An 11,567-nucleotide genomic window follows, 5' to 3' on the forward strand; every position below is an offset into this window, starting at 1 on the left:
AATCTAATACATATCATTTTTCGTGGATTTAAAGAAAATTGTTGAATACTTTAGTTTCTATTTAGTGCTGATTTTGCTGAAAGACTTGCAATTTTGCTTCTATGGTGGGGGGCAGCTGCCCCTCGCTGGGTACGCCCATGTTCAGTGGCACCGACTCCATGGGGCCTGAGGGGGCCCGAGCCCCCCCAAAAATTCGTTACAATGTGAGGAAAAAAAGTGTCAGGCAAGTTAAATTTCCCCGGAGTGTCCAAATATCGAGATTTGAGTGATCAGGGTTCTAATGTTGATCATATGGCTCTTCTAAAATGCTTAAAAAACTTAAAATTCACTACTTATCAAATATACCGGGGCAAGGTCCTCGGTTTGGGCCCCCCAATATTTTTTGTAAGTCGGCACCCCTGCCCATGTTCCGAGAGGCTTTGGTTCGCCTAGTATGCTATACTTTACATAATACTCAAGATATATTATTCATTAAACTCCTGCATATATATAAATAATCCTACCCTCAGCAGCAATCTGACAGATAAAAATAGTGAAATGAGGTTTCAAAAGTCACCGATTTTCCGCGTAAAATCCCAATTCTAGAATTCGTAACTTAAACTAATATGTTTAAAATTAATATATTGTGCCAGCATATGGCGGAATACCAGAAGAATGTAAATGATCGAATTTATTTTCCTTCCGATCTCAGTATCCTTATCTCAACGAATTTAGTTAAGGATTAAAATAATAATAAATGATCTTGCACGAAACAAATGTTTAATTTCGTTGAACCCGCAATATTTCTGTTACTAATTTCCTCCTCCTTTCGGAATATTGGGGATTTTAAAAGATTCATGATTCCAACGATTCTAAAAATTTCCAAAAGCTGATGCTGAAATATTATACTGAATAATTTGGAATAATCTTCCGGCTACGCGCGTTTCGTTCCGCTAGTTCCATCTACCGCTGAGAAAATGTATTCTTTGGCTAACGAGTCCAACATAAATGTCGAAATGTCAAGTCGAAGTGTGAAGAGGAAATAAAGGGAATGTCGTTTGACATTGGCTTGAGTTCTCAAACCTTGGGTAAGGGTTTAAGTAAAATTGATATTTATTGGCTGGTGGTGGAACGCTTTAAATGGCTAAATGTTATCTACCTATACGTATATTTTTGCTCTCAAAATATGCTCAACCCTGTCTCTTTTTCAAATCGCTTTAAGGACGTGAGGGACTTAAAAATGCCATCAATTGTTATTTTAAGAGTTAGAGATAAAGAAAACGCAGTCATTACCTTTATTATATTAGATAGATGTTAGATATAAGAATTACATTTATAATATTAATTTTTAATCGCTTTGGCTAATACCGTGCGAAAAACGTACGTCAACTGTTGATTGTTGTTGGCGCGCGAGCTGAAAAAAGACCCGCCACGAGTGATAAGTGGAGTGGGATTAGGGTTTGAGTTTCCTTCCTTCATTAGTGTTTATTTGCTGTCGGGAGATAGAAATTTTTGTGGCCCACGTTTAATCTGCTGTGATATGTCTGGTCAAAAGAATATTTTATCATTTTTCAAACCCTCTACAGAGAAAAGGCCTTTAAGTACTATCACAGGTAACGTGGACGAAAGCCCGGCAAAGAAAGTCAAAGGTGAAATTGGTGATGACATTGTTAAAGAAGGCGAGGAAAATGGTTCAGTAGCAAAATGCCTAACACCCGAGCAAAAGAAAAGAATGGCAGCCAGCCAAATGCAAGCCAGAATGAAATTATTGTGCAAACAACTTCCAGCTCTTCACTCTTCCATTGGGGAAACTTGGTTCAGTGCCCTAGAACCTGAATTCAGGAAAGACTACTTTAAAAAGGTAGGAAACATCTATTCGTATAAATTCACCCTCGTCCATTGATACTATTATTAGCTTCTAATTTAAATGCCAGTTTTTATTCTCACCCCATAATTTGTAAATGTTTTTCTTCTCTCTTAAGCTTAGCGACTTCGTCGCGAAAGAGAGAAGCAAGTACACCATTTATCCCCCCGAGGATAAAGTATGGACATGGACCAATGCATGCGAATTCAATAAGGTGAAAGTCGTTATTTTGGGTCAGGATCCTTACCATGGTCCCAGACAGGCTCACGGTAAGAACAGTTTTCTTTATCAAGGCGAAATATTGGTTATACCTTCGAAAAATACATTTTTAAAAGGTGCCTTCGTCCCTGAGTAGCTTTGGTTAAAATAAGATTATTTAAAAAAATCCTAATATAATACTATCAATATAGCCAGTGGAAAATGATCGTCTTGGAGATGAATCTTAAAGAGAGTTAATATTTTCTCTAAGTAGCCATCCATTAGCTTTATACACCCTGCTCTGCAAGTTATTTGGTTAAACAGTTATTTTATTTCATGTTATTGAATGAATGAATACTGTTTAAGCGTTTTTCTGAAGATATTAATTATATATTTCATTTCTTTCAGGCCTCTGCTTTAGTGTTCAAACAGGTGTTCCCCCTCCTCCGAGGTGAGATCATCTTAACCTTAGACTTTTATGTCAACCAGTTACAAATGAGTTTCTACTGAGATTGTAGGGAATCCTGTTTCATATTTCAACTTGCATATATAGTTTGAAGATAATTTCAACTCTATTTCTGCCACCAAGCTATATGGGGTACATTGGTTTGCGTCAGTGGTTCCCAAAGTGTGCGCTACCGCCCCCTAGTTGCTGTAGTCAATGGGGACAAAAAGTGCCAAGGGGGCGGCATGGGGGTGCCGGAGGATGCTGACAATGTGACAAATGCGAAAGTTCCTTAACCTTCCTTTTGTCTTCGTTTTCAAGCTTCGCTTCTAAAGTTTACTTTGTTTCCCTCATCTGGAAGTGATTTAAACCATGTGTTTTCTTACATTTTGAAATAAGAACGGTTAAAAAATATTTCCAAGCCTTTCTTGCACAAGGGAAACATTTGAAGGGGTTTAGTCTCATTTGGTCTATCATTGGTACAACTTCACGACACAGGGAACTTATTTATTAGTAATTTAATTAGTCATTGTTTATAATTTAATTATTACAATGTTCCTTTATTTTTATTCCCATTTGTTTAATTAGTTTATGATTCTGATTATTATTTTAAAGATACCAAGTAGGGGGGCGTTGAGTATAGGTTTATGGATCCAAGGGGGCGGAGGCTCGAAAAACTTTGGGAAACACTGGTTTGCGTCATTGAGAAATCCATGCCCATTTCCCCAAAAATCTTTATAAAAACCATTAATTTAAGCTTTTTCAATATTGTTTGCCCTCACCATTGGTGGTTTTTGGGCTTCTGTCTGTGAGAATTCGCTGTACGTTGAATGAAAATATAGAAATATGTATACTTGACGGAGCAATACAGGACCCTTTGATATTCATCGTCAGAAAACATCTTATTTTGTTGTTAAATTTTGGCATATCATGCATCCTTTTTATTGATGAGGGATAGTGAATCATGCTTTTAGACTGTGTTAGTTACTAATGTATTCCACTGTATAATATTCTTAATTGTGTAACAAATTCTTGGCTACCTGATAAATTTACAAATAATTGATAAATAGTGCTGCCTTGTGTAAATTTGCTGTCGCTGTGGTTTTAATGATTCATGTATAGCACATTAATGAATGCTTATTGGTTATTTTTGCCTCTTTGTTTTTATTAGCTTGGTGAACATTTTTAAAGAGTTGAAGAATGACATCCCTGGTTTTGAAATACCCAAGCATGGTTATCTTATTGGTTGGGCTCGTCAAGGTGAGTGCATGTTCTGTGGATAAAATGTTTCATTTCTCTCAACTAAATAAAATGAAATATGTACCGTTTTATGAACTTATCATTTTTTGGTGGTAGGTAACTAATGTGTCTCTATTATTCATTTCAAGTTCTACAAAACTGGTTGTTTCAATTCATCCCCCAAATATTTTGAAAATAATATCAGTCAATGGTCTACTGGTCATATACATGATAACCATCGTACATATACATGATTGGCCATGATAACAAGAGCTGCCACATAGCATTTAGCACTAGAAGCACCAGTGTGGTCATTTTGACTGTTTTTGAATTTTGAATGGTGTCGTCTTCCTTCGCAATGGTAGAAAACTGTTCATATTTCGTGGCTTTTGATGAATATTTGTCCTCCAAACACACGCCAAAAATTTTTATTGTCTGCTTCATGAATTAAGAAATAGTGCTGATATACCTTAAATCACGAGGGTGGTCATTTTGACCAGAATCATTAATGTTCTGCTTATTTTTTGTGTCCTATAAAATCAGGGTTTTTTTTAGCATCATGAGAAGCAGTCATACTAACAGATTGAATTCACTACCGATTTTCTGCATGTACCAAAGTTTGTCTTCAAGTTGAAAAACTAAATTGTTTAAAAGAATTTCATTATTTGAAAATATTGCAAGTTTGAATTAAAAATCCAATGATCGTTCTTCAAAATAGAATATACTAAGAAATTATTCACACATACCACCACAATGTGAGAACACTCCTGTGGGGCATTCATAAATTACGTGAGGCGAGTTTGGCACCCCCTCTACCCACTTATGTTAGTGAGGTATCATGAGATTTGGCTCGACCCCCTTAATCTCACTTGAGGTTGTTCAAAATGCGTATTTTCAGTGATAATAAGTTAATCTATGCTTCATTGCATTGGGTTAAAAAAAAAACAATTTATTTAATTGAAATTAAATAATTTGAAGCCATTTCACACTACAATGCCACAAATGTGAACCGACCTTTTGGCTGGCTGGTAGCAAAACAATGGAAGAGATACGGTGCTCCTTTGTGGTGTTTGTCATATTTTAATGAAGATATATGTTATGCTCAATTCAACCCAGTTTTTCTCGCAGTTTTATCCTGTTTCTTGTGGAAAAAAAATACGAGATTCTTGCCAGGACTCCCCTCTCCCTCACGTGGGATTGGGTGAGATTTGGCTTAACCCTATCCTTCCCCCCCCCCCCTCCCCAATAAATGCCTCTCATATTTTATGGATGCCCCCCTAGTCAAATGACCGCTGCGTTGCTGAAAGGTTTTTTGTTTGAGCATCAGCCACTACTGAAAGATAAAAAAGAATTCTGCTTTGGGTCTACTGGTCATATTAATGAAGATACACTGCCAAATCCCTAGAGATAATTTTTTTTTGAAAGTGGATAAAGCTTAGTCACACCATGATGTGGTATAAACTATAAGTAGAATTTGTAAAGGGTATCAGTGAATGAAAAAGTGACCTGTCATATAAATGAAATTACATGGTAAGTTGAGATGCGTGGATAAAATCAAGTGAATGCTGCTGGCCTAAGATTACTTGAAGGTGCCTTAAAAATCCATTTTTTGTGAAGTTTTACTACATGTATTTATCTTTCAGTGGTTGGTGAAAATACATGATGGGAGATATTGAAATATTTTCTATGTATTTTAGGAATGTGTCATTCATGAGATATTTGTGCTTAAAAATTAAAGAATCAGTCATGCCCAATATTCTCCTAATTTATATTAGAAAAGTCCCTATGCATTGAGAAATAAGTCTTTGGAATAAGGCTGATTTCTTGTGCCAGTGTCCCCTGAGCAGTTTTTTCTTAATTGTTCTACTTCCTATCCAGGGGTGCTGCTTCTCAATGCCTGCCTTACTGTGCGTGCAAGTTCAGCAAACTCTCATAAGGATCAAGGGTGGGAAAATCTGACTGATGCAGTTATTAAAGCATTGAATGAAAAGTCTTCTGGGCTGGTTTTCCTCCTGTGGGGAGCATATGCAGAGAAGAAAAGTGTATATGTTGACAAAGTGAGTTCATTCATGGTTGTTTTTTATTCCTGAAAGAAACTGCATGAGCATTGTTTTTATACTTTATATGGGTCAGCATGTGTACTTTTTTAATCATATTATTAAGAAATCCCGTTGTTCAGTTCTACATAAGTCCAATATTCTTCCTACGATTGACTTAAACATCCCCTCAACCCTAAGTACCCCACTCTGTCTTCTCCTTGTCTCTTACTATTAGAAAATTTTGCTCTCACTTATCTAATTTATTATATGTAGTATATACTTATATAGAATAAAAACTTCATCATTTAAAATTAGAAGTAGCATTATTTGTTAATAAGTTGTTTTTCACAAATCAAGCAAATGTCATGTCATAAAAATCAACTCCATACCTGGTTGTTTCAATGCAAAGCCAGTTCCCTTTTAAAAATCCTATATTCATTTGTAATGACTTTAGCTGAGCCAGTATGAGACCAAATAATCTGACTTGAAATGGTTAAAACTTTTTTTATTTGCCAGGTTTGTGCTAAGTATTAATGAGCCTACATGAAAAGTAGAAATCATTCCATTTTTATTTGCTCTTACTAATGAAAATGTGGTGTGGTGATAAATAAAATTCAATTTCTTCCTCCTTTTCACAGAAAAAACATCATATTCTCAAGACAGTGCATCCATCTCCTCTGTCAGCTAGTAGGGGTTTCTTTGGTTGTAAGCATTTTTCCCGGGCCAATGAATTATTAAAATCCCAGGGAAAAACTCAAATCAATTGGAATGATCTGCCAATTGAATGATCACTTGATAGAGAATTGTGTATTGCATTCCTACCATCGTAGGACCATTGTCACCAGCAATTTTTTATTCTACTTTTTGTACATTCTATTGTTTCTATAGGTAAGATTTTTTTGCTGAGCTCTCCAACTCAATTGTAATCTATAATTTCTAACCCATCACAATTTTTTGTGAAAGGTGTTAGAGTTTAAAAGATGTTTTCAAGTTTTTTTGTAGATTTTAAGATTAAAAAAATTAGATGCCTTAAATTCTTGAAGTACCTTTCCTGAGTTCAATCATATTTTCCTTGGTATGTCACTGGCATCCAGTATTATTTTATGCATTTTACTCTCTATGAGACTATTGGTTATCCATTGCTTGATAAATATTGAAATATTATTTTAAGTATACATTGAGATAATAATTGTCTTGCGCTGTTCTATTTGTATTCTTATATTCTGACTTTGGGTGTGGAACCCAATTCCTCCACTGTATATATTAATAAATTTAAAAAAATATTTTTCTAATCCATTTTTTCATTGAACTTCATTTTTACGATGGTGTGATATTAAACTGTAGAAATGTTCAGCGTGGTCTACTGAAAGAATAGGGTGGTTTCCTATTATTTTTTTATTGCCTAAAACGAAAGATTATTACTCCTAGAGTACGTTTTTCACGCTTTTAGATTTTTAAATGACGATATTTATTTTTCGTGATTAAATGAAAAGTGAACATTTTCAAGCGCGCGAAAACGCGACGCTTAAGTATGAATGTCGGGAAGTCTCTCCGCGTGACGTATTTCTGGTTCCCCCTCCCGCCCTTTGAGGTGACCTTGAGGCGAGGCTTAGCGCTGATACGACGCAGGCTGCTAGCGGCTAGCCTAGTACCCTGCTGGCTGGTAGCGCTTGGCTTAAATAAGGATTATTAATAACTTATCAAACGAGGAAAACTTTCCGACCTTAGCCAGTTTTAATAAGTGATTGTTAAGACATGTTTCCCTAAGCTCTGCACCTCATGCATGCAATGGTAACCTCAGACGACGTATAACTCCTATCTTCTCGTATAGAAACTAGGTCCCTGTGACGTCACGTGGAGTGGCATCGCATGGGTGCCAATCTGGCCCTTTTCAAATGAGGATAAAAATGGACCATTGCCATTCGTCTAACCCGGTATTTCTAAAACAAAATAATTTGTATATTATGAATACACTAATGGTGGGTAACGAATCGCAATCAATGCCTTTCGTTTTCTTTGATGAAGGAAACCACCCTTTTAAGGATACTAATAAAAATTTAGCAAGTTGGAGCAAGCAGAGATGGGCAGTATTTTTGTCAGTTACTCGGAGCTTTAAAATTACTATACATGCTTAACACTTTCAGTGCGGATGACATTTCTATATGCCATGAGGGCTTTTCCACACAAGCGGAAGTAACAAATTTATGTCTTTAGGAGTTTGTTTTTCCGCCAGTCACTAGGGTGCTCCGAGCACGCCTACCGCTACTTTATCATCCTACCGCAGTTTGAAAGTGACTTTATACCAGTGTGGAAGCGTCCATTTTGTGTTCTACATGTTCTTTCATTTTTTTTGTTTACTTTGGTGCTGCTTTTGGAACAATTTGGTAAGTTTAGATTTCTCTTTTCCTTTCCTTCACCTTTATTATTATTTTCATAAATATAACATCATTTCTTACATATGCATTGTTTTTTTCTTGAATTAGTTTTTTTGCCATCTTTTTTAATTTATTCATATTTTATGTGCTATTACAAAAATTATGATCACTTACTTTTTGTAAAAAATATTTATTTCTGTTTCATTACTCACTTCATTATGAAAAAATGATCCTAGTACAGTCCTTCAGCTTATTTTATTATATTTCAACTTCTATTTCTAGAATTTTTGTTTCATTATTATTGCGAATCACGTTTTTCCTTGGTGATATTTTTGCATCTTAAACTACTGTTACTCCATATTTTTTGCCTCTGTACATTATGATTTTTTTTTCATTTTCTGGTTTACTTATACATTCTGGGGTTAGTTACAGATTTTCTTTTCTTTCTTCTTATAAAAATAACATATTAATCACATATGCAACACTGCACTACGTAAAGTGTAATATTGGGCTGGATAATTTTTACTTATGTTTTTGATTCCTTAGTTTTGTAAAGGAAATTGCTGAAATGGATATAAAAACTCAGGCCACTTTAAGCATTACGGCATTTAACCATTTATTGTTCTCTTGAATTAGTATTTTTATCTTTTATTTTAATTCATCCATATTTTATGTGTAATCACAAAAATGAAGATCAGACAGTTTTTTGTTAAAAACCTGTATGCCCGTCTCAATACTCACTATTTGATTACAAAATTTTTCCAGTGTGGTCCATCAGTTAATTTTTTTATACGTTATTAATAATTTTTTACATCAATATTGCAAATTACTCTTATTTTTTGGGTCTTTTTCTACTTTTGCACCATATTTTCTCATTCATTGCTCCAGATCAATTACTTGTCCTATGTTCATTATGGTGTTTTTATTTATACGCTGTAGGGATAGGTACAGATACTGTCTTCCTTTTCATAAAAACTAACATTTTCATCAGGAATGTAACACTGCATTACATTAAGTGTAATATTGGTCTAGATTATTTTTCCTTATGTTTGTTCCTCTAATTTTGTAGACACAATTACAATTCTGTAAATGGATAGACAAAATCAGAGACCAAAGAAGGGAAGTAGACGTGGAGGCAAGAGGCCAACTAGTTCAAACCCATGTAAGTACTCATACAAACGTTATATCCATGTATGCTTAATTTACTTTTTTTAATAAGTCATATCGAGTGAAAATATTATTTCTAATAAGTAAGTGACTGAATAAGATTATCGTCAAGACGTCTTTTCTTATTAGAACTATTCCTTTACAGCATTAGATGCATCCAGTATGTGATGAGCAATTGCCAGGCCCTTCCAGACTCTGCGGTTAGTATTACCTTAGAATTATTGGTTTGAATGAAAAAAGTGCCAATATGATTTCTTTGAAATTGTATTGATATTGGAAATCAGAAATTTTAATATGTACTTCATTTCAGATTCCGATGCCAAGAGGCCTAGAACTGGGAGGCAGTTAATGTCTGAAAAAACATTGAAATGTTTCTTGGAAGTTCCGAGGGTGATGACTCGAGTGAGGAATTTTTCCTGTCATCCTCTTCTTCTGAGGAACACACCGACGAAGACAATGAGAACGGTTCTGGCAGTAAGGGCCTTGCAGATGAGGGCGACATTCCACCCCCTCTCCAACTCCCGGCACGTGGGTCTGCTACCGTTAGACCCTCGGCTACCTTGGTCGGCACTCAGGGTACATTTTCCCCTGAAATACCCTTTGTCGGGTCCTCAAGGTTGAAGACCCTCCCAACTGGCAGCACTCCGAGGGATTATTTCAACTTACTTGATAATGGCATTTTCTTTGAAATAATCCTATAGGAGACAGAAAAATGCAGAAAGCATTTTTCTCTGTCTCTGAGAGGATTCCTTCATCAAGGGCCAAGCGCATAACGGATTGGAAGCCGTTTGGCAGAAACAAATTTGAAACAGATTTGGCTGTGCCTTCTTCATCACAAGGGTACAATTACAGTAAACAGGATTTCAGACTATTGGAGGAGGTCAGAGTTAGTGCGAGTGCCAATATTTGGGGAGAGAATGAGCCGTGATAGGTTTTTGGAATAATGCAGGTGCTCCATTTCTCCACCAACCCTGGAAAAAATGAACCATTACCAAGTGCTAGACTATATAAAATTAGACCCATGCACTTAGACACACATGCTAAGACATTGTTTCTCCAGGCAGGGAATTATGCATTGATGAGTCAGTGGTGCTACGGAGGAGTCAACTTATATTTAGGCATTATGTGCAGGTTAAGAGGTATAAGCATGGCATTAAAATTTACATGCTGTGTGAGCCCTCTGACCTTGTGTTGAGGCTATTAGTGTATGCTGGAGCTAGTGATGTTGAAGTGGGCGGTTGGGGCCATGCAGAAAATGTTGTCCATAAATTGATGCGTGACTTCAAGGGAATGGGTCATAGTTTATAAATGGGCAATTTTTATAATAGCATGAAGCTGACTCAAGACCCATTAGAAGAACAAACATTTTGCACTGGCACTCAGTGGGCGGGTAGAAAAAATAGCCTGCTTGATGTCGGCAGCACAAAATTGAAGAAAGGAGAGATTATTGCCTGCTACACCAATGATGGGATTTGTGTTTTCAAGTGAAAAGACAAGAGGGACGTCACAATGATCTCTCCTGAATTTGAATGCAAATTTGTGGATCCTAGCACACGAGGGCCCAAGAGGAAGCCTGAGGCGATTGCCAAATATAACATCAAAATGAGAGGAGTTGATCATTGTGACCAACTCTTGTCCTGCGAGCACAAATCCCAGAGGTGGTAGAAGAAGCTGGCGATTCATTTGATCCAGATGATGGTTATAGATAGTTTTATTCTATTTAACAAATTTAGTTGGGCTTCACTGGCTTCTGAAGAAAAGTACAATTTTAATCTCAAATTTCTCTATTTACCAGACTTGAGACTTTGGAATATGAATATTTGGCATCTCCATGAAAAAACTTAGAGGGTACTTTGTAACCTGATGGTCGACCCTCTTTTTTACATTACCCTCTTGGCTTATTCATAATTTAATTCTGAATAATATCCTGCAAGAAAAAATTCATCGTCGCAATTATTGCGTGGAGCATACAATTGGCATTTTCTAAGACAAAAATTGCTCAGGGTGTGTTGACTCCACACATTTTTATAGAGTTCACTTTCCATGACATTTATGTTTTTGTCAAAGAAACTCACAACCAAAGAGTTAAAGATGAAAACACTGCCACTTCTAATATTATCTTTAAAGAAGTTTTGTAAATTGCGTGCCATTATTCAGAAACAGATGTCTTGATTGTTCCAACTTGTACCGAACTCTCTTGCATATATTGTATTCATATGTTTTCTGTATTTTTGCAAGAAAACAAGTACAAAGAAAGTACT

At 35.9% G+C, this 11,567-nt stretch overlaps 1 protein-coding gene across 2 annotated transcripts; it reads left to right on the forward strand.

Annotated features, from left to right (window-relative positions):
* Positions 1–959: 959 nt before the first annotated feature.
* On the forward strand, positions 960–7,056 carry LOC124153905 (uracil-DNA glycosylase 2-like). 2 transcript variants are annotated; one of them, XM_046527304.1, is made up of 7 exons: positions 960–1,067; positions 1,566–1,840; positions 1,962–2,112; positions 2,450–2,492; positions 3,658–3,746; positions 5,604–5,782; positions 6,403–7,056. In XM_046527304.1, the coding sequence occupies exons 1-7, from the start codon at positions 1,031–1,033 to the stop codon at positions 6,550–6,552; spliced, it is 924 nt and encodes a 307-aa protein (XP_046383260.1). In that variant the 5' UTR covers positions 960–1,030; the 3' UTR covers positions 6,553–7,056. The 2 variants fall into 2 exon arrangements, with proteins under 2 accessions (XP_046383260.1, XP_046383259.1); XM_046527303.1 differs by lacking the exon at positions 960–1,067 and having other exon boundaries at positions 1,077–1,840.
* Positions 7,057–11,567: the final 4,511 nt, after the last annotated feature.

This window comes from Ischnura elegans, chromosome 2, assembly GCF_921293095.1.
Source record: "Ischnura elegans chromosome 2, ioIscEleg1.1, whole genome shotgun sequence".
Taxonomy (NCBI): domain Eukaryota; kingdom Metazoa; phylum Arthropoda; class Insecta; order Odonata; family Coenagrionidae; genus Ischnura; species Ischnura elegans.

Bases quoted from the DNA above. Each gene is read 5' to 3' on its own strand.
- LOC124153905 (XM_046527303.1), top strand. From the start codon at position 1,520: ATGTCTGGTCAAAAGAATATTTTATCATTTTTCAAACCCTCTACAGAG. The intron at 2,493-3,657 runs GTGAGATCATCT...TGTTTTTATTAG, and splicing joins GGTGTTCCCCCTCCTCCGAG to CTTGGTGAACATTTTTAAAG. The intron at 3,747-5,603 runs GTGAGTGCATGT...CTTCCTATCCAG, and splicing joins TATTGGTTGGGCTCGTCAAG to GGGTGCTGCTTCTCAATGCC.